Source organism: Temnothorax americanus, unplaced genomic scaffold, assembly GCF_048541705.1.
Source record: "Temnothorax americanus isolate GAGA-0224 unplaced genomic scaffold, ASM4854170v1 Scaffold33, whole genome shotgun sequence".
Lineage (NCBI taxonomy): Eukaryota > Metazoa > Arthropoda > Insecta > Hymenoptera > Formicidae > Temnothorax > Temnothorax americanus.
In genome coordinates, this window is record NW_027509475.1 from 1989047 (window position 1) to 2012530 (window position 23484).

The window sequence follows — 23484 nt, forward strand, 5'->3', positions numbered from 1 at the left end:
AAGACCGGAGAACCGAGAAATCCCACGGGCGAATGCGCGCGTCTTGGTACTTGGTACCATATTTGTCGAGTATACCCTCGCGAAGGTGTAGTGGGGGTAATTGACATACGAAACAAAATGTTTCGTTTTATGGGTTATTGCGAGGGGCGAACAGGCGCGGCGGGGTCGAGGGAGTGTCCGATCTAATAACGATCGGCTACGTCGGAGGCCTTTATTAACACACGCATACACCTCGTCCCCTGCCAATGTGCCGGCCGCTTCCCTCCACCTCCTTCCCGTGCTTAAAGGGGGTTTTAGACGCGCGAAATGGCTTTTCCCGGAATCTCGCGTAACGGCCCCGGAGAATCTATCGAATAATAAGCCGTCGACGGGATATACCCCTGTGAGATCGCGCGCGCCTCTTTTGCCAGTCACTTTCCCGTCGAGGTTAAGGGTTAATCTTAAGTTCCAACCCGTGCGACCCTTTCTTTTCCTAAGCGCATTAAAAAATATTTTTTGATGAAGATTAAGGAACCTATGTCGATGGATACGCGTATCCTTCGATTATCCCCTGATCAAGCTTTTCAAATTTTTCGTAATTTTCGAAGGTGGACGCGGTACCTTTGTATACCACGAGGACCACGAGTGCTTTACCATCTAATTTGAGGTTTCGCTGTCATGCGCGTCGTCCTGCCGTCTACGGCTTGGCAATCAAATAATAATCCGTCCGATCCAGCAAGATATCTTTTGTAAAAGCTACCTGTGGCCTGTATGAACATCGATCCGCATCCCGATTCTGTAAAGAATAAGGATTCGACCTTCGACGTAGAGGTCGAGAAACGAAATGCAAAACCCGGCGCGAGAAGAGGGGAGGTCAAGAAGGGGCGAAGAAGAAGGAGGGACAATTTCTGGAGATGGGAGAACCTCGCGCGAGTTAACTTTGTTAGCGCTTGGCATTATCAGACCGGCAAAAGAGATTGGCATTGCGAGGAATAGCTGGGAGAGGGTGGAGTTTCATATGAAATACACGTGACATTTACTGCCTTCACCGGCTGGGCCCCTGCAAAGACGCAAACGCATTATAAATAGATCTCCTCCCTGTTTACCCCTCTCTCTCTCTCTCTTCACCCTTCTTTTTTCTCCGCATCACTCGAGTTCTCACTCCGGCTCTCCGGTCGAGAGGCTCGAAGATTAAGAAAGGTTCCCGGGAGGAAGAGAGGGAGCACGGTACGGCCGCAGCCGCCGCGCCGCATAGACCGCTACAATCTGGTTTATAATCTTGTTAGGATTTCGCGGAAATATTGGCGTAATTTACGATCCGTCTTAGTGAAGTTAACTGTCGGAGAGTGTGCCGCAATGAAACGATGAAGGCGTACGAAGGGTCGCGCTCAACGGCTGCGCTTTTGTAGCAATGCTTACGGATCTCGTCGTTGCGTTTCTCGGTGTCCATTCCTTCCTCTTCCTCCCCACCCTCCCTCCTTCCGTCTCCACCCTCCCCTTTCCTATTTCTTCTTCTCTTCAATCGTCTTTTAGCCGTATATTCTCTTCTTTCCGATTATTCATCCCTCAAAGTTTCCTCGCGAGAGTGTCGTGCCAGCCGGTTTTGCATTCGAGAGCTTCGAGGCGCGTCGCAATTTGAATACGCGCGACAGTCGTCAACTCGACACAAACGCGTGAGAGACACGTAAACAAGTCGCAAATTATCAACGGCAAACTTTCATAGATGCGCCTTCTCCAGAGAATGCTATGCGCGGAGCGACACGTTGTGTTTCTCCGCGCGTTAGAAACGCGATACATCATGCCGGCCACAAATGCAACACCGTCGGTGGCGGGTTCCGCTATCGAGGCATCGAAATCTCTACGAGGATCCGCCGTTAACGATGAGACCCCAAGAGCCACTTGTTGCTCGACGAATCAAATAATTGTATTTCCGTCAGCCGACGAGTTATCCACGGGGCGTCGACTGAGTTACGGGTGTGGAACAAAATAGAGAGGCGCTTCGTGGGTGGTATCGCTGGTGCCTCTCCCAGTGTCTCCTCCTCGTCGAGCGACATAATCCGAGAAAACAAGATGGATCGAATGTAGAATATTCGAGATCAGCGGCGGATTATCCGCTAGCCACATCAGACGCATAAGAAAGTACGTATTTAAACATAGCTTGAACGCAGCGAAGAATCGACATTTTTGCTGCTTATGACCTTCTTGCGTTTGCAGAAAAAAATTATTGACATTTTTGCTGCTTTTGATCTTCTTGCGTTTGCAGGAAAAAAGAATTAACAGATTTGTGCCACGCCTCCCGTCAAAATTCTGAATAGCTAACAAAAGCCTCCAAAAGATGTCCCAAAAACATTTTAAAAATGTCTAAAGAAATTCAGACGTTCTTTAGACGTCTTCCAAAACGTTCCTTATAAACTCTTGTTAGCTGAGGCGCCTTTTTATTAGTTTTTCCATGTATATTTATTTTACATTATCGCTTTTTTCCTCCAGAACTCGTGAACGATGACGATCGCGGTCTGGGTGGGCCTCGGAGTAACGATGAGATTCGCGGTACACGCATGTGTATCGGGGTTGCGTGACGACAATAAAATCTCCAAATAATATCGCGAGCGATAAAGTGCGCTCGCTTGCGGCGCGTCGGCTCTACGGCTTCTTTGATAGACTTTACGACAAGCTCCGATTTGCACGCTTGCCCCGCCGAGGTACCATGTGTACGATTCGGTTGCTCAAACGAAGCCGACTTTTTAAGTCGGCCGAGGGGGGATTTAAACGCGACATTCGAACACGTCGTTCGACACGATGCTTTTTGCGACGAGGTAATGTCAGGTGTTTCGCGTGCCAGATGTCTGTATCTTTCTTCCATTTTTTTATCTTTCTCATTGTCATCTATTACGCCTGCAAATTCAAGTACGATTTTCGCGTATTAAGCTTGATAAACGTGCGTTTACGTTCGAAGTCGGTCACGCCGTAATTAGAATCCAAGTACAGGGACACGCGACGTCAGACAGACATATTGTCTTTTACGAGAAACCCTGTCTCTTCGTGGAACACGTCGGTTGTGCTCTACGGTCGTGCTCTTCGTTCAGGCCGTTCCGCCGGGCGTTCTCATAGCGGAGACGACCACGAAGAAGACAGCAACGACGACGAGTCTGTCGTCGTTCCTTTGCTCGCGCATGGCTACTCCCACATATATACACGCTCACGTGATGGGCTAGTCGAGATTACCGCCGAGGCACTTGCCAACAATGTGGCAAAGCTTTGATGTGACGTAAAATGGCGCGTTATAACCGGCGCGCCGTATCTCTATACGGCCGGTCGCGCACATACGGCTTTATTTCGCCACGAGAAGAGCGAGGAGGGCGGCGGCGATCGCCTTTCCGATCGGAAAGTCGCCGCCGCGCTATCGCGTCGCGACAGAGAAGCGCCAAGTTGGCAAATTATCTCGTCGAGACGTCAACCTCTCGTCGAGGGGTCGCGTATAAAGCGATAAATCACCGCATAAAACGTCTTTCACCTAACGACGATCGCGCATCGGGGCAAAGGAATGCCGGTCGTAAATTAAGACCCCGAGAGTATTCGAGGAGCCAAGTAGTGAAAAATCGATATGAAAGACAAACTTAATTGATTCCGTCGTGACGAGGAAAAGATCGGACGCTCGGGATGCCAGTTGGACGCGTCTCACAAAACTCGAGCACTTTCGCGCGTTCCTATAAGCTAGGGTATAGAGATAGGTATCGTGTATAATAACGCGAAATCACGCTGGAATGAGCTGTCGCGAATAGCCGTAAATAAAGAATTTAACGACCGACGATGCACGGCGCGCGTTATTATTCCCGTAACATTTAGCGCGGAATAATTATCGAATCTTCCGCGAACGCGTAACGTCTCGCCGCTATTCTCGGGGTTATAAAACGGCCATCCAAAGTGCGAAATCTACGTTATTGTCCGATGCCAGATATAAATCAACCTATATCGAGCCGGCGAAAATAACTTTCGATTCGTACTTGTCATTCTGCCAGAATAAGAGTTTACGTCCGTCGTGCACCACGTCCGTCACGACCCAAATCCCCTTAGCTTCCACGACGCGGCCGCGGCCGCGGGGAGTTCAGCCGCGCGGCCATTGCGACTATTGCGAGATGCGAATTCGTCAGGGGTCGTAAACTCGCTGATACGCCTTTGGGCTTTAACGACGTTAATCGCATCGGGATAAATCGTCATAAGTGGTAATGAAGTTTGTTCGTTAAAACGTCTTGGATTACGCTCTCGGTGGACGCGGCTCCGAATCGTTAAACTGCGTTCTGATGAGTTTACGATTTGAATGGTTATAGACGAAAATTAACGTAGAAAGAACAATTTATATAAGTCAGTCTTCACGTTTCTACCTAATATGCCGGATCGATAACGAAATATCTATATCGCATCCTAGCTGTTAGCAAAAGTTTCGTCTCGGGGACGCTTGGGAGATGTCTGAAGGACGTCTAAAGTCTTTTAGATGTTTTTGGGAGGCTCTTGCTAGCTGGGATATTTCGCACTTTCGTTTCGTCGAGTCGGAGGTATTTCGTCGACGACAAGTCACTTTAACGCGGACGTACGTTGTCGAAGAAGTCGTCCGCGTGAATTTTCACTTCTGCCTCGGTCATGACTCAGATGACTGACAATGCAATTTTGCGGAAAATTATTCGCCGACCGGTGATCTCCGTCGCGCATTTTACACATTCGTCGGCCGTCATCGTTCACTCGGTGACGGCCTTTTCGTCGCGTGGCTCGGCGCGTCGGTCTCGACGCGAGGTCTCATATAAATCCGTACTTAATAAAGATCGGCGCGTGTTCGGGATCGCTGAAAACTTAACCACGGCCACACCTGGCCGCAGACACGTGTAGGCGTGTAGAAGCCCGCGTAGGACGCGGCCAGGCTTTCTTTCACGAGGGAAACGAAGGGCCCCGATCGTGCGCGCGTGGTGCACAAAGCCGAAGAGGTTTCGCGGCTCCTTTCAGAGTCGCGCGAGCAAGAGGGACGAGGCGAGGAAAGGTCGTCCGATGGCGCGCGCGCGCACACACACACACACACACACACAAAAAGAGAGAAAAAGAGAGAGAGAAAAAGGAAGAGAGAGGAGGAGACTAGGGAGGAAGCTGTGAGCGAGCGAGAGATGGTGGAAAGGGAGAGTGGCGATGCATCACGAACCCCCAGAGCGATTGGCGCTGTTGTGAAATATTAATAAGCAAATTAGTTCAGACTTAGTGGCCCGCCAATACCGAGGCGGCAGGATGGAAATGGCCGTCGGCCGTCTATAACAGTCGTATTTTACTTCCCACGCTACAGCATCGAGATCGAGCGCCGCGCGCCGCCCGCAGAATGCGATATCCGTTCCTCGGCTCGTCCTTCTTCAGCTCGGATCATCTTATCCTTCTCCCGCTTTCGCTGTTCCAACACCCCACTCTCCACTTCCCCCTTTTCACGCGTTACACGCTCTTACGTTATGTCGCATGTGATCGGAGATATCGTTCAACGAATAACGTTTATGATGCGACTACCGAGTATCGCTCGATGCGTCTAATAATGCATATACCCGCATGACCATGCTGTTCCCATAAAAAATCGTTACCTTCATCGGAGCGTGAAAATAAACGTACGCAGGCCCGTCGAGGGACTCGCGCTAAATGCCGACAAGCGACAACACGTCGGTTGTCCTTTCTTCAATTTAATCGGTAGACCCCGAGCGAATCTGCTGAAAACTTGGATCCGCGAAATAAAGCGACTTTTCAGTTTCTCCCGATAATTAATGATTTTGCAAAAACAGCGCTCTAATTCGATCTAATCGAGAGAGCGAGGGGTTCGAAGCTACACGTGAGCCGAGAGTCGGAGCGAGCGCGAAAGATATAAGTAGTGGAATCTCCATAAATCAATCTTTACGTTCTGGGGTAGACAATAATTTCAACTGCGAGCAGCGATGCCGACAGATACCCACGGACCGGGAAGTCGAAGCTCGTGCCTCTCCGTCCGTTGGTAAACGAAGGCTGACTCTTGGGACAAGAATTCGACAATTACGTCACGAGAACGTAACGGATGATCGCCCGGGGAACGCCCGGCGTCGGGACGTCTAGAATGTGCGAACGTCATCCTGCTAAATGCTTTTCGTTCGACCGTTCGTTCGTTCGCTCGCTCGCTCGTTCATTCGGGGCCGTCCGCGTATGGCTCGCGTGCGCACTATCTATAGCACTGAAACGTGCCGGAGAGCAGCCGGCGGCTCCCTCTCGGCTCTCGGATGCTGGAAGCCATCCGGTCACCTGTCTGCTACTGGAAAATGTAGGTCGAACTCTCGCGCGCGCTCGCGCGAGTGAATAACTAATTGGACAGGTGTAACGTTCCCGTGTTACTAACCATAACTGTCACGTAGACACGCGCGGTAGAAATTCAATTACCCACGACGGTCAAAGGTCAAGCGGATTCGAATTCCTGCGTCCGTGAAGCCGATTTTTCCGCGTGCGGGCGAAGCGTCACGAGCGCTCAATTTCAATTTTTCGACACCTCCACCTCATCTCGGACGGCGTATAAATAACAACTTATTAAAGTGTAATTTGATTTTCTTACACGAGCGATTGGAAGGCATTTTTTAAAACGAGAAATTCCTCGAGATCATATTGGAGAGAAATGCGAAAATTCGTGGAATCTCTCTCATGATCCATAGAGTCTTATAGGCTACCGGTTTCGGGATGCACGCTCTCTGTCAAGGTACGCCTCGAATACCATCGAATCCACATTATAATAATTAATGTCTGAAGAGTTTCGGCTTTCTGCTGCACGAAAGCGTCATTTTTGCGCAGCCTAGCTGCAACGGGCCGCAGGGCATCAATCAGCGCGGGGGCACATCATTATTCTGGGATTCCAAATAATTAGTGATGATTGCTCGCCTCTTTAGAGAGCTACGATTAAATTTATCACGAAACTTCTGCGAAGAGCAAGGCTGGCCCACGTCGCACAGCGACGTCTTGATAATACATACACAAATGTATAACTATACTAAAAAAAAAAAATCTGGTTGAATTAATTGAACGTCTGGTGGAAAATGAGCGAACCAGATTCTTCCAATTAATGCAACCAGAATTCTAGTTATGCAACAATTCCTATTAATTCCACCAGATTCTAGTAGATTCAACCAGTACCTATTTTCTGGTGAAAAATGAACGAACTAGATTTTCTTTTCTCAGTGTACGTATTTTATTTACACACACACACACACGCACGCACGCACGCGCGCGCGCACAATTCATTTACTGTATATGATGAGCATTAAAATACAATTTGTATATGTTTGTACACATATTTGTATTATACATATTTGCATGGGTTATTTGCACAATGCAATAAATTTTTATTTTTTATTATTAAGAACTCTACTTTTCTACCTCTATTTTCTCTATTATTTCCAAGATGATACATTAGCGGACCCAATTAGCGCTAAAATGCGATAAACTATCCTTCAAATTCGATAAGAAAACTTAATCACGTTACTTCCACGAACGGCGGATACGACAGTCACGAAAGGTTTATCGAGAGAACAGGTGAACGGTTAATCGGTAGGGCGGTTGAACTACACTTTACGCAACTGCTATTAAAAAATAATACTGATGGAACGGCCCTAGCAGCGGTACCTTCTATTATTCGCGATTCGATTTACGCGAACGTACGTATAAAAATTGCAACCGTTTTCGATCGCTTGGATCGGATATAAAGTCTGTCCATCGGTGGTACTGTGTTTCCTTCTTGTCGAGTGCGAGTGGTACCTGTAGAGATGCAGAGAAAAGTGGCCTCTAATCCGAATAATCCCCCTCCCCCCCGGGTATTAGACCTTCCGAAAGCGGCGGGCGGGCGATTTTCGACGACCAAGAAAGGACTTCATCGAAGGAGGTCTATTGAAAAAAAGCCTCAAATCTATCTGTACTGGCTCCATGGTGGCGCTTCGAAGAAAAGCAGGGTCTGGGGTTTACGGGTCGAGGGTATCCGTCAGAGATGAAATCCATCACCCGTGCACGAACAATACCCGTCCTCCGGTATTCGATACACGGGCACGGGCTATAGGGACTTTATTTCGTTTTATAGAGGTATCCGAGACCGACTGTTTATGGACAGGGTGCATGGATTGACTCTCTCTCTCTCTCTCTCTCTCTCTCTCTCTCTCTCTCTCTCTCTCTCTCTCTCTCTCTCTCTCTCTCTCTCTCTCCCTCCCTTTCTTTCTCCTCCATGTCTTTCTCTCTTTCTCCGGTCATCGTCGTTGCTTGGATGTCGACACCGGCTCGTCGATTTGCTCGACAAGGTCGTAAAGACGATAAAACGACATTGGAGCGGGTGCGAGATACAAATAGAGGTATAAACGGAGGTGTTAAAGAGGTAAGGAGAGGGACCGCGGTAATCTCGCGTATAACGCCCGTCTGAGCTGCGCGCGTCTAGATTCCGTCGATTTAATCGACCGAACCTCGCGCCCTCACGCGATTCCACAGTTTCCCAAGTGAACATATCCGCTTTGCCTTTTCGACCCGAGACGCGCCTTGCTCCGACGATTTTATAGGCGTCCCTTTGAACCGGCTGAAGATCGATTCTCGGTAAAGGTTGTAACGCGTATGAATTTTGATATTTATTACATAATAAAGACCCGTCGTGAATAACGCGCCGAGTTCCTTGAAATCTGTAGGATGTTAGCGGTAACATTTTTCCCCCGCGACATCGTTCGTCGCGCTATGTAAATCCAGTTTTCGTTGCGCTAGCCGACCATCCGGAATGAGTTTTACCATTCAAAATCACTCACTTTTAAAATCAGATTGCAAGTAGTCTCGTTCGTCGTATTATTTTTTATTCGTAAGTTAATATCAGTGCTGCTTTGCCGCAGAATTGAAAACGTAAATGTATTAGGCTGTCCCAAAAGTTCTTTTCCTGATTCACGCGCATGACTTTGCTAGCAACGACGGAAAGCGAACGTAAGTATAGGTCGGTCTGCTCTTCGATATTTTAGTGTTCGTTCACCTTTTAACTTCCCGACAAAATACGTTGGTGCGTTAAAAAATGTGTCCTTCCTGGTCTCCTGCAGCGGTGCGTTTCGAAAGATGAAGAACCAGAAGAGAAATTTGGCGTATTTCTTTGACCGGTCGGTAATCGGAACAAATCGCTGCCGTTTGATTGTGATTTTCTATCCTCCTTATACTCTCCGGATTTCGCTCATTCTGACTACTACTTGCTCCTTTCTTTAAAAAAATTCTTTTGTCATAAAAAATTCGGCTCCTTCAATGACATTAAATTTTATCTCAATCATTTTTTTTAAATCATTTAAAAACATTTAAAAAATAACATTATGGGGCTTTTATGTATACTTTTATGTACAACAAATTAAAAATGTTGCATTAATTTCTAGTGAAAGAACGAAAAGGACTTTTGGAACCATCTTAATATGTTCGTTCTGCTCGAAGGATTAACGAGTTATAGCGATCGTTCGATAAGAAGCGCATTATCGCCTTTCGAGAAGCTGATTCGCACGTAAACTGATTTAACAAATTTCCAATAGCGTCGATCGTTATCTAATTTGCATTGGGAATAACCGAGGCCATCGGTGCCAAGCGCACGGTACCGCAGGCGAGGGGGGAGGGGTGGGGGTGGCGGGAGCCGCGCGCAAAAGAGAGGAGAAACAACTATTTTCGCGAAGGAACGTTGCTTTCGCTGTTGCAAGGCAAAGTCAAACATTCAAACTAGTTGCAATATGCCGTGACGGCGTGCAGTTACCGAGTAACGGCATACGAACGTGCTCCCGGCACAAAATATCGAATAATAAGAAAATGGGAGGGAAACGGGGGACGACGGCGAATCGTGCGTTCGTGTGTCAGCTCGCCGGCGAATCACCGTCGTCTCTCTCCCTTAGTTGCACAATGGAAAAATATGTTCTGTGCGCGCGCGCGCGCGCGCGGGGGAGACGCGGGACTCGAGAGAGACTTATTCGCATGTAAGACGTGCGACGCACTAAGTATGCGCGAATCCGCGTGGACGAGGCGCATGCGAAATGAACGGAAGATACTAAAAGGTAGTAAAAGTAACGGCTGCGCGGCACGATAACTATTAAGCGTGCCATGAATTTCGCTCGGCGGGCTGCTCAATTTCATGGTGGTTCCTATTTACCCTTCCCGACTCCCTCCCTAATCTACGGTCGAAACTGCGAAACGCGGCGGAGCGTTTAGCCTGATGGATTTCAAGCCCGGCGAAGCGACGAGCGACGAGACGCCGCGCCGCCGCGACGTGTACTGTACCCCGGGAGGGAAAGGAAGAAAAAAAATCGGAGGACGAGAGCGCACCTATGAAAACCTATGTAATATCTTGTGTATGCAGACGTCACGTACGCGGTGCGTGTTCACAAGTGTGTAGCGAAAAGTGTTCGTGCCGAACACGTGTTCTCCGCGTTAATGCGTTACCCGCGCTGCCGCCGAGTAAAAAGGCATTTTTCTTGAACCGGCCCGGCCGGGCCGTAACGCGATGCAGCATTGCAGCTCCGCAGTCCGCACTTGCAAACTAACGCACTTTTAGACTCGGCGACGTGCTTGCGAACGCCGTGCGATCAACTCACTCGAATGCATCTTTTCGATTGAGCGCTTTTTACATGCGTCGACGAAACAAAAAGAAATACCTAGTCACTGCCTTATTTTAACGTTCATATTTTCTCGTATTACATCGTTACCTTTTCTCCCTCTCGTACATACGCGCATAAAATGCTGGATTTCTCTTATTGTATATTAAAGATGTATCTTAATTTTAAGAAAATTATCTGTGTCGTCATCTCGTACATTGAAATATACATATGGCGTTAGCAAATTAATTCCCGTGAATATTTAATGCGAAAAAGACGATATCGCCTTTGATTTGTATAGAATCTTTTTACATTCTTTTATCTCCGTACATATTTTGCGGCAGTGCAAATATACATGAATATAATATGTGAACGGCAAGTCGAGAAGAAGCGACAGAGAGGGAAGTAAAGATAATAACGTATTCGACGAAGAGAATGGCACCACTCGCGCAGTCGTCCGCCACGAGTATGAATTACATCGGCGATTGAAACTCGTTCGTGGTGGAAAAAAAAAAAAGAAAGCAAATGTGCGGACCTCGGGCTGTCGGAGGTGTCGGAGATTTGCATATTAAATGGGTTGGGATTTATAACGGTCGGTCTTTCGGAGCGGAGTTAGCAATATGTGCGATAAATAAAGAATGTTTCTCGCGCGAATCGTAGCGCGCGAAGTCTAGTTTTCGCGCACGCCAGCTGCGAAAGAAAAAGTGACAGAAGAGTGGTGAAAAGGAAATGCTCATGGATTTCGATGTGACCTGACGTGTCAAAATCCTTTATTTTGGCTTTAATGTGCCGTAGCACGCACAAAGCGAGGTCTACAATGAGAATTTAAGGCGTAAGATTTAAGCCTTAACCCGTAAAAAATTGACCGATCACAGTCGAGTATTCTTCTCACATTCGACTGTGATTGGTCAATTTCTTACGGTTTAAGGCTTAAAGCTCTTAAATTTTATGCCTTAATTCTCATTGTGCACGGAAAGTACGGTTTTGCTGAAATATCTAAAAATTTAACTATAAGATACAGATCTGAAAATAATTTTGTTGCACCAGTAAAATAATTATAGTAGCTCGGTGAAGTATAACGATAATGCTGTAAAAAATTTTAACATTTTAGCAATCAGTTTTAGTGTTCTACATAATTATTTTGATGGTGCAACAAAATTACTTTCAGATCTGTATCTAGCTAAATTTTTAGATACTTCAGTAAAACCGTTTCTTTCAGTATAGACACTGCTTATACAGAGAAAAACAAAACTTTTTGAACATTATTAATTAACTCTGTAACTTAATTTACTATATCACGAACAATAAAGCCTAAACTGACCTACGTTTGTGTAATACTTCTTATCTTATTTTGGGCTAAATTCATCTCTTAAAATATTAACCCTCCGTCTATATATATATGTGAGTCTACGGCGTCCGAGTCAATGATAACTGTAAAACTTGCACACACACAAGCCCAAAAAAATATTAAATAAACGATGTTTATCAAAATGACTATAAAATCGTCAATTATAATATAGACAGACGTTTTGTGAATTTTTTCAGATTTTTTAAAATACTTTAAGGTGAGGAAAAATAGCATCAAATGTAACAGACCCAAGTATACATTCCGAGGGTAAAAAGAACGTATATACAGATGGAGGGCTAAGAATTATCCTGCAAACGCGAAAAGTATAATTTCAAAGTATAATTAATATTAATACAATTAATTAATCTATTTCAATCACAATTTGTACGTATGTCATCGGCCTTGTCTCTTATTTATCTCATTCAATGTTGCTCGTAAGATTGATCGAATAATCCGTGGTGTCCCCTGTCAGAAAATTTTCTGGATCGTTCAAGAGTCACGCAGTCCTCTTGAACCGGTTCTCGCCGCTATTCGGCGGCAATATCGAAGTAAATTATGTTCCGCTTGCGCGAATTTGTGCGTTCCGCGTGCCTCGTCGGCGCTTTTGATATACGAATACCTCGTCGCGGCGGCGGGTTCGAAACGGGTGGGACATTTTGTTGTGAAACGACCTTAGTAATATCTATTACCACGTCGGATTTAAAGGGCATTAAAAGATATAAGTTCCCCGAAAAGAAGTTCCCGCGTGTGTTATACAAAGTATAAAATAAATACGTTGCTAATATAAAATTCCGCGCGGCATTGGCTTTATACTTTTTTTTTTTATACGGCCTCCTTTATTCCTCATATATCATTTTCGTCACACACACACATATACGTATATAAACAGGAAATATAATTATCTTATCAATTAGAATGCAATCTAAATTATTCTCGTGATAATTTCGATAATTTCTACAGACTTATGTTTATTATTCCGATAGATATCGTACGTATTATCGATAAATAATCCTATTATCTCTCGTGAGCGTTATCTATATAACAGATAGAAAATATAGTAGCATAGAAAAGATACAACGAAATAGAGTATCGCGTTCGTTCTGTTGAAAAGCACTACAATGTATCGACTTATTTATCAGTCTTTTTAAAATAAGCGATGACATTTTGCAGTGTTCAAATTGTGAAGAAGCCCATTTGTCTTCGTCGTTCCGCCGAATGATTTTTTTCATCTAAATAAGCATCTCGATTAGTTGGCCAAAACGTACGTGGTACTTGCCTTAAACGCATATAGAATAACAAGCTTTTATACGTACGTATATATAAATAATTATTTCGTTATAACTGATAAAATTTTCCTTAAAAAAAAAAAATATATATATATATCCCCGGTGCAAATAACACATGATAGAAAAAGTCACTTTTTTAGGAATGCGCACGAAGTTGTCGCACGTGGAAAGAAGATACGGACTACCGCCGTCAGAAGCGATAATCGGCTAATTTGTCCGCGCGTTTGTATATCTAAAAAGCCGAGCGCCTAGCCGTAGCGCGCGATGATAGCAAACACAAATTGGTGGTGGCTGGACTAATATACCCGAATATGATGAATGGTCTTTTATATCTACGAACGTAGTAAGGTGTTATGCGTTACGTTAGCGTTGAATTATTGCGTGCGTGGGGCAGCGGCGCGTCGGCGGGCACAATAACGCAGCCCGCGGGAGGGCCCGGTCCCGGGACCCGACCCGGGTCCTTGCCCACGTTCTTCGTGGGCCAGAGCTTTTACCCGCGAGACATCGAGATACGCGGCCCGCTCGATACCTCTCTTCCCCCCTTTTTCTCTTCTTCTTTTTTTCCCTCTTTCTTCGCCGCGATTTTAATCGAACCGCGTTACGAGCGAATCGAAAGATCAATCGGCATTGATCTCCTCGAGGATTTATGATCGTCGACTCGTTATTATCATTCATGAAGTATAATAACCCGCAAAATAAACGACGCTATTCGTTGCTTCACGCGGTCGCGATCATCGTGATATCTCATCATCCCCCCCTCGATCGATCCTATCGTTCATTATACATTCCCAATTTTGTTACCTCTTGAAATTTTTGCATTAAAAATCCTATCGATATTTTTCGAATCCGATGACGCAACTAAAGTTGATCAGGTTTCACGCGTTACATAAGAGTCTGTCAATGCCAGGCGTTATCACTTTCCGAACGATCATTTAGCACCTTAGCAGCTCTTTATCGTACCAAATTACCGTTCGTAAAATACCGACGCTCGACGGAGGGACGACTGGAAAGAGACAGACGGATATGTTGATCCAATCTACTCTAATTATCGCTAGGGAGGTAGAGGCATAATAATAGCATCGTCTCTCGGACTCCAAGTTGCGCCACAAAGTTCGTAGAGAAACGATGGAGGGAGAAAGAGAGACAGAAAAAAGAGGAAAAAGAACAGAAGGCACTGACGCATCACTGGCGGGCTTGATTGATGGACGAGTCGCCATGTTTATAATTAGAGCCCGACGTTTCCGGTTCATCGTCTAACGCTCGGCCGCCGCGATTCGCCGCGGATCAATCTCCCTTCTGTAACCGTTAAAAAAAGTTTCACCCGGCGGCGTAGAATAGCGCTAAAGCGCGAGGAGTCGCGACTGCGCTAATTACGATATTCTCGAGTCGTTCGAACTCCCGTCTCTGTCGCGCGGGTGAAAAACGCGCGCACACATATACGCTAATCGCGCGGAAGCGCGCGCGTGAGAAAATGTGCGATTTCACGGGCGTTGTTCCGCTGTACGCTCGTCGATTCTAATTTCGGTGCTTTCGGTGGCCGAGCAGATGCAACGTGTTATCGAACCTTTTAACCACGTGGACGTTTACGACGCGCGGTCGGACGTACCGGCTATACGAAAATCCACGTGTGCAGGAAACGAGATGCGGGTCGCGCCAGTCACGCATGTGTGTATCTTTCTCAACGGTCGACAAATTCAAACGGCGGCGGATCTAAACAAATTTGCGGAATATTACGTCTTAAATTCTTTGAAGAATACGTCTTCCCCGTCTACTCTTTCAAGCTTCTCTTAATCGAGTTCCAAGTGTCTAAAGCGTATTTTTCTAAAATATGCGACACGGTAGGAGTAGCGCGTGATCATGACAAAACGTATGACGGAGTATGAGTTAAATATAAATTATGGATGTACGAATGTGTGTGTGAATAGAGCGCGCATCCTCTTACTTTTGAACCTGCAAAACATGCGCGGTGTATTCTCGTCTCCGCAAAGTTGGCAAGTAACGAAATAATTTCTCGTAGAGAGGCTCGTTGAGAAAATTTTTATCAGTGGAAGAGTCGTCCTCCTCTTGTGAACGCGCCACGGGAACAATCAATGTTTATAATGTAAACTCCATTATGTTATTTTGTTCATTTTTTTCACATCAGGCATCGTACCAAGCATCATGCATTATTTTCACGTTAGATCGCTTCATCGAATGGATCGCGAACATCGGGGTAATTATTATTCAGTGATAAACTCACCTCTATTCTGCATGAAACTGAAGAGGTTGTCGAGAAATGCCTTCCGTTCGGCGGAATCGTCCAGCTCGTACAACTGAAACAGAAAGAAATACAAATAAATAAATCTCGTCGTAATGTATACAAAACAAATAATACATTTCGATGTATGTACGAGTCCTGCCACTGACGGCTCTTTCCAGCGCGATATTTAGGTACGGACATTAGACATCGATGTAACGACGGGACATATCTTGCGCACGATGATAAATACATCTCCATTCCACGCGGTATAGCATTATCAAATTACACCTGTAATTGAAGAGCATACGCGACAGAAACTTTTTGTCGGTTGTACGGCTAGTACAATTCGATGTAATTAACCGGCAATCAACATTTTTGTGTCGCGCGCGCATTTGTAATCGCGCAAATACTTTCCTCCCTCCCCTCGCAATGCTCCCCTCCGTCCCGATCGAGAGAATAAAACGTTACTTCGCGGCGTGGTAATAAAAACAGGAGTGAAACAAGTGTGCTCATAGCGACAGGCAGATTAGTTAGCTCCGATTATTAATGATTCCGTTTAACCTGCCTCATAACCCGAAACCCTCGCCGAGACCGTACGAAAGCCAAACCCCCTTCGGGCTGGCGCGGCCCGTATTATCATATTTGTTATGTACGATGTGCTATATCTAATCTGAGACCTCCTAATTGCTTTTATAATATGAGCCCCGTACACCCTCGCTTTCTCTTCTCCTAGTGTTTCTCCTTATATCCTCTTTTTCTCTGGCGCTTTCTACATCCCTTAAACGCTCCATTCGACAAGCAACTACGGGCTCGTTCCTTTTCCTCTTCCGACGCTTTCCGCTCTTCGCAATTCAACTCGACTCGACTCGACTCCGCACGTTTGCCGCGACGATAAATTTCATTCAACTAATCGCGCGGTGTTTCGCAACACTATCTCGCCCCAAGGGCGAATAATAATTAATACGCCGCCTTACGCTCACCGTCTATCCCATCTAGTTTTCCCCGCCTAGACTGCCCGCGGATTATGAAAGTAATAATAAAACAAAAGTAATTGCAAAAGCGCGATATATTATCTCGCTCGAACTTCAATCGATACTCAATACCCGTTCATTTAATTGTACAAAGTTTTTTCATATTTTTTAATTTTCATATCTTTATATTAAAATATTCTTATATCTAAATCAAGTATTTATTTTAATGTGAAAAATCTAATTAACTGTCTAGGGTCAAACTAACCATCCAAATTCTATCTCACGGTTTTCGGATTTTATTAGCGACGATATAATTAATGAGAGATTATGCTTGCTCGATATGTGATGCAGAAATGTTAAGTAATACGTCAAACTGCAACGCCCATGTGAAGACGTAAATGTCGACGCTTGTCACGGGAAAAAATGCCGCGCGCACGAGATGTATGGCGACAAAACGAAATATGTGCAGTACGCGACGCGCTTGTACAGCTGTGTAGAACGGGCGGTTTCTCGCGCGTACAGTGGCAGGTGCCTGGCAATCGTTACCACGTGCAGTAGATCGTTAATCCAAGTTAATCGATGAAAGAGAGAGAAAGAAAGAGAGAGAGAGAGAGAGAGAGAGAGAGAGAGAGAGAGAGAGAGAGAGAGAGAGACATTTATTCTCGCTCCTCACTCAATTTTCGCGACAACCCCTTCGCCCTCCCTCCAGTCGATCTCGTCCGCCACCCTTGATGAGACGAAGCGACGGTAGGAGCGTATCGTAGGTACGAAGGAACGAAGAAACGAACGAATGGACGGACAGCATTTCTCAAGGGCCATTTTGTACTACTTTTCTCGTGTTTTTTCTTTGGCTACACGAGCGATGAGCTCGTTAGGGGCAGCCGGAGGGAGAGGACGAAGTAAAAGGCAAGGGAGGAGGGGACGGTGCATAGAGGCTGAGGGTTCAAGCGAGGTATATTGATTGATCTACAGTTAAGCGGACTGACGGCGGCCACGTGAGGATCAGGGGAGAAGAGCAGCTCTCTCTCTCTCTCTCGCTCGCTCGTATCCTTGCATGCCGCCCGTGTGTATACCGCGTGTATACCTCACTACCGTGGTAAAATAAAGACGGGGCAACGGAATTTGCTCTCGATGATGCATGCGCCGGCAGCCCCGCCCTCTCCTTCTCTCATCCACTGACGGCCGGGTGAATAATAATTCCTGATACGACCGCCGGTTGATCGGACGACTTTCGTCCCGGGCAATCACGGGGAAGAGCCAACTTTGCCGATGATCGATGTACGCGCGCTTAGTAACGTTAAGGACTCGAAGATCCGTGATTATATGCGACCGAGGTGTATGCACATAGAGTGCGTCCCGCAAGAATGTCCGGTAATGATCGCGTTCGATGAACAGAGCAATCCCTTGAAAATTTTAATCAACGAATTTTAATCATCTTCTCTTAACGTCAAGACTCGTGGATTCGTTCATAAATTAGAGCCTTAAGACGTTTGCGATTTTATTTTACTGATTGCGAGCTACAATAAATGGATGGTCAATTCGCAAATTTGATTTTCAGCTCACTGAAGAATATTAATATTCTCGTTGAATATTAATACGGTTGAAAAGAAGTGGGACACTTACCGCAAATGTGTCACGAATTGCGCTCTTCCCGACGTTAAAGATCTCGTCGAACCGATTTCTAACTCTTCTTCGTTCTGGCCTCTTGACCATCGCGCGATGAATTTTACGACCTCGAGACGCGAAACGCGATAGACGAGACGAATGTGGAGAGCAAGAAGAGAGCTCTCTCTCTCTCTCTCTCTCTCTCTCTCTCTCACATACAAGCACTTAGCGCGGCACACGTCGCTAGCTTTACGAGCAACGATTATCGATGCGCGACTTTTTCCACCGCGTCAGAGATTGAGATAGTTCGCTTTCTTCCGGTTGAAGGATAAAGAGCGTCGATTACTTTGTTCTCATAACGTGAAATATTATAGTAATAAATATAGAAATAGGTATTCACACATGTCGTTATTGCAAACAAAAATCTCTTGTACGTTATCCAGGGTGTTTTATGTCGTGTAATAATTATCTCTACCAATTATCTCTGAAAGTATTGGTTTATTGGAAAAACGTTTCAGATAAAAGTTGAAGGGTTCAGAGAAGGCCAATAAGCGATCTTATTTTAAATCCGAGGCCCGTGTTGGGCCTAGTAGGGCCCAAGTCAAACTTTTAAATAAAAACCCCCATTTTTTATTGTATCTTGTATCTTTTTCTACTAATTAATTTGAACAACTTTTGTCTGAAAAATTTTGTATTTGCCTTATACTTTTTGAGATATTCAAGGAAAACTTGGCAACTTTTTCTTTAAATATCTCAAAAAGACAAATTAAAAAATGTTTCAGACAAAAAATGTTTAAATTAATTAGTGGAAAAAAAGGATACAATAAAAAATGGGGGTTTTTATTTAAAAAGTTTGACTCGAGCCCTACTAGGCTCAACACAGGCCCCGGACCCAAAATCTAAGAAGATCGTCTATTGGCCCCCTTCGAACTCTCCAACTTTTATCTGAAACATTTTTCCAATAAACTAATATTTTCTGAGATAATTGACGAAGATAATTGGCACATGAAATAAAACTCACTCTGTATATACAACATACAATATTACGATATTTTTAACAATATATCACACGATTCCCTGAAACGGATAATATATAATAATTTCTGAAATTTCCATACCCGCCAAACCTCGAAGGAGGGAGAGAGGGAAAAGAGAACGTCAAGCCTGGACCTACACACCTCGCCGACTTATTATCTTAATTACGTAATTGGCCGTGGGTCCGTGTACTTTGAAAAGCTTCGTGCGGGCGATACGCCGTCGCGTCGCATCCGCCCCCGCGAACGCAAGGGATCAACTTCCGGCCGTAAACCCTTTTTAAGGGTGCGTCTCGAGGCGAACGAAAGCGGGCGCAGCCTTACGTAATGCGCTCCGACTTTTTCTTTCGAGTTTCGAGATCGAGATACCGGATAATAGCGTAGGGACGGCCATGAAAAAAATTACATCGCGCGAGGACACACCGGCACTCTCGTTACGCTAATGATATAATGCTAAATTATTGATTTAACAACCGACTCCTGCATTAGGATTGCGATAGAATTAACATATTAACATATTCGCGAGTCTTAATTTAAAATTCAGTATTAATTATCGCTCTTATTATGATATAATTAAAAGATAAATTAAGAGATTGAACTCTCGCGAGATATTTACTTGAAAATATCCAAAATCTATATCCTTGGGGGGGGAGAGATTCATTTAAGTGATTGGATTATTATTAAATAATTCCTCGGCACGTCAGCTCGTTCGACCGTGCAAATTCCGCGGCAGGTTCGCTCGAACGACGAACGTAAGAGAGATAAAAATTTTATCGCTCGTTTCCTCCGATGGTCGTATTTGCTCTTTCAAAGGATTTGAGAGATCGTTAAAGCGCGAATGTGGTGTGATGCAATTATGACGACAAGAAATTTTATTATGTAGAAGTTTTTTCGAACGTAAAGTGTTTTAGGCACATATACGCGTACGTATAATCAAAGAAGGTTAATATTAATATAAAAGTATATAAGACGCTCGTAAGTTGGCGTTGAATAGCTTTAACGGACAGCGAAAAATGCGCTTGATGAGAACGAAAATCGGGGCAGAGGCTCGATTCGCCGGCGATAAGCATAGGAAGATATCCGGTGCACGTTGGAAATGGCGAACTTTAAGTAGGGATATCAAGATCGGCGGCGGGTTATACGAGCGGCCATAATAGTCGCTACCATTACTCGCTTCCAGGACATTAAAGATAGCAAAGGCAATTATAATCATTATGACGTCGAGCGGCGCGTACAATGCCGCTGGTGCGTTACGCTCCTATAAAATCTCCGTAACGTCCAGAACAACGAGAGTGGCCCGAGAGAAGCCCGGCCTTCTCTCTCTCTCTCTCTCTCTCTCTCTCTCTCTCTCTCTCTCTCTCTTTTTCTCTCTCTCCTCGCTACGCCCAGTAAACTCCACCCGCGAGCCGGTTATCGCGTCGCATCTCAAATCGCTCCACGCTCCGAGACGCGACGCGACATATGTCGACGGATTGTCTCCTTGTAAAAGAATTCTTTAAGGATTCTAAACAAACACGACGATAAAGGCGTTAAGAAGTTACGTAAAAAACGATAGGTGGGAGCTGTGTGCATAAAGAACTGATAAAGAAGAAGATCTCTGCCAGTCCAAAAGTAAAACTATATGTTTGACAAATGAAATGGGTTTTAGGTAATCAGTGCAAGAGCCTTAAGATAGCCTAAAAAGGTGGAAAAAAACGTAAGAAAATGCGCTTTTCTAAACTGTGGAGAGAAATGTGAGATATGTCTGTTACACATCGTGCAGATTGGCGGAAGACTGTCTTTTATCCGTTTTTGCTCGTGTTTTGGTTGGCGTCGTATTCAGACATTTATATGTAATGAACAATCAAAAGAGAAAAAAAGAAACCGAGAGAGAGAGAGAGAGAGAGAGAGAGAGAGAGAGAGAGAGAGAGAGAGACGTCCGATAATTGCAACCAAAAATAAAGTACACTCCATGAAATTGCAAAGATATTGATTCTAGGTTACAAACAGTAGTTGTATCCGCAAATGATAGTCGAATAAAAATAAAATAAAGCTGATACATGGAGTAAAAATACCACGCGGATATAACCGCTAGCTTTGCGGGAAACGAGAAAACGGGGCGAAAACCGATTGACACTATCCGGAGTCGCTTTCTCGAAATAACGTGGATGAGGATCCACTTCGCGAATTCCCATTATAGGGGCGAAATCAATCGGCTTTATCCCACCGATATCGTCTCGCGGGAAGAGCAGACCCATCCGTTGTCCTTGGACAGCTCTAATCCGAATGAGGTTCCGTTCGTATCCACTCGCGTTTCTTTGAACGGATCTAGCCTCGAACGAAGCTTCCGAGAGAGATCATTGACGTTTTTCCAACGATTCGTCCTTACCATCTCATAGCTCTTTCTCCCCGTTTGTCTTTTGTTTATTTCATTAAATTGGAAAACGTTAGAATTACATTTCCGAGAAATATCGTATTCGTGTACAATGTGCATGAAGTAATGACAAATTATTAACGTCCGAGCCGAACGAGGTCATCGACCAGACCTTACCATACAATATTTCCATTACAAAATGAAATCGACCTATTAAAGCTAGTGAGTGGATTTCCACGAGCCTCCTACGCGAACGCCGCACCGAAATGAAATTGTGAAAACAATCTCTAAGAATAATCAAGACTCGTTACGACGAAAGAAGTAAGAGTTTACACGAGAGAAGGAGGTGGTAGACTCTCCATGATGTCGGCGTCAACAAAGAAATGTAAGAAACGAAATACTCCGTGGTCCCTTTGCGTCCTCCCGTTCTCTCTCCCTCTCTCTCTTTCTCTCTTTCTCTCCCAAGAGCGAGACTCGATAGAGTCGGATTTTATGCTCGTAGCTGGAAATATTAAATCGCACCTAAGCACGTTTTATGTCGGCCGCCTAATAATCTCCGACAACTGACTTTGACTTCTCCCTTCCACCTCCCATCCTTCTCCTCCCTCCCTCTCTTGCCCTCGATCTTCGCTCTATCGTCGTTTCGTTTTCGTCTCTCTGCCTCAACATCTTTCTGCCTCTCAACCCGGAGACCGCTCGAAAGCCCTCTGTGGGCGGCCAACGCATCCATCCGTGGCCCATAAACCCTTTAAATGTTCCGAAAAAGCCTCTGGTTTACTCTGTAACCCTGTCACGTTGATCCCTTCTTTCGCGGTTGCCAATTCAAAAAATACATAAAATCGAATAATCTATGTCGCGGTCACGCGGATTGCTCGTGAACGTGGGAATCGATCGCGAAATGGTCGATCGTGACGCATTTATAACGATGCGATGCCGCGACGTAGATGTTGTTCATCGAGAAACGCGAAGCGTCTTTTCTATACCGGAGAAGAAACGGACTTTTTCAGACGTAATTTAGTAAATGGAATTATATTATTTTAATTGAATAAATTAAAAAAATATAAGTAACCACTGTTAAATTATTATTATTAATTATTTTTTGGCAAAAGATGGATACGCACCAAACAAATTATATGAATTTTTCTGAATGCATTGATGATGACATTTTTTTAACAAAACATTCTGATCATTCCTGACACTCGAGCGTAAATATCGTCGCCTATCTTCGATTCTCCGAGACGAGCGGCGAGACGGGAACCGGAAATGCAGTGCGCCTCGCGCCCGTCGCACCCCTTCGTTACTCGCGGTTAATTCGCTCGTAAACGTCGACGGGAGAGAAACCGATTGGCGAAACGTCGGGCGCACAATTTCACGGGCTGACCGTGGCCGACCACGGTCCGTGATCGGCCTCTGCACAAAGTAACGTTCGCACGACGACAAATTGTCCGAATCTAGAACGTATATGATGCAAATATATACCGGCGATCGATGACGAAACTATCGATCGGGGCACGTCGATCCGCCGAGTGTGTATATAGCTTTTTAAAGAGCCTGGCTTCCAAGGCACATATTTTTTTGCCGCATCCCGCGATGCAAAAATCCACGCGGCGCATTAGCGCGCGCTAATTCAATTTAGATAATAAACCTCCGACCTGTGGTGGCTAATATAAATTCGCGTTAACCAACGCGTTAGTCATCTTATCGCTCCGCTCTTGTTTTATTATCGCGTCCGGACGATTCGCCGAATGACGTATCGCCGGCAGCTAATATCTCCCCAGTGTCGTTGCTCCTAATGCCCGTTTTTTTCTCACACCTGCGCGTCGACGCGCAACAGGATCGTAACGAGACGCTTACGTTCGAAGATTTACGCCGCGTTTTGCAATTTAATTCGGTAGCCGGTTCAATCTGATTGCGAGATATCGCGATAAAGGCCGCGCGCGCGCGATCGTATCCTTTCGGCGCAAAGCCACACCTTGATATTGGCTATCTGTCGTCGCGATGAATCCTTCTGTCTACATGTTCGGAGGTGTGGCAGTCATAAAAAAATCCTATAGATATAATGGCAATGATT

General features: G+C 45.2%; 1 protein-coding gene across 2 annotated transcripts in view; it reads right to left on the reverse strand.

Moving 5' to 3' along the window:
• Positions 1 to 23484, reverse strand: part of Retn (retained) — a 108789-nt gene that overhangs the window by 11710 nt on the left and 73595 nt on the right. For both annotated transcript variants that reach the window (XM_077413625.1, XM_077413624.1), the window contains exon 4: positions 15451 to 15523. In XM_077413625.1, coding sequence (XP_077269751.1) covers positions 15451 to 15523 — 73 coding nt within the window. The remainder of the gene's footprint in view (positions 1 to 15450; positions 15524 to 23484) is intronic.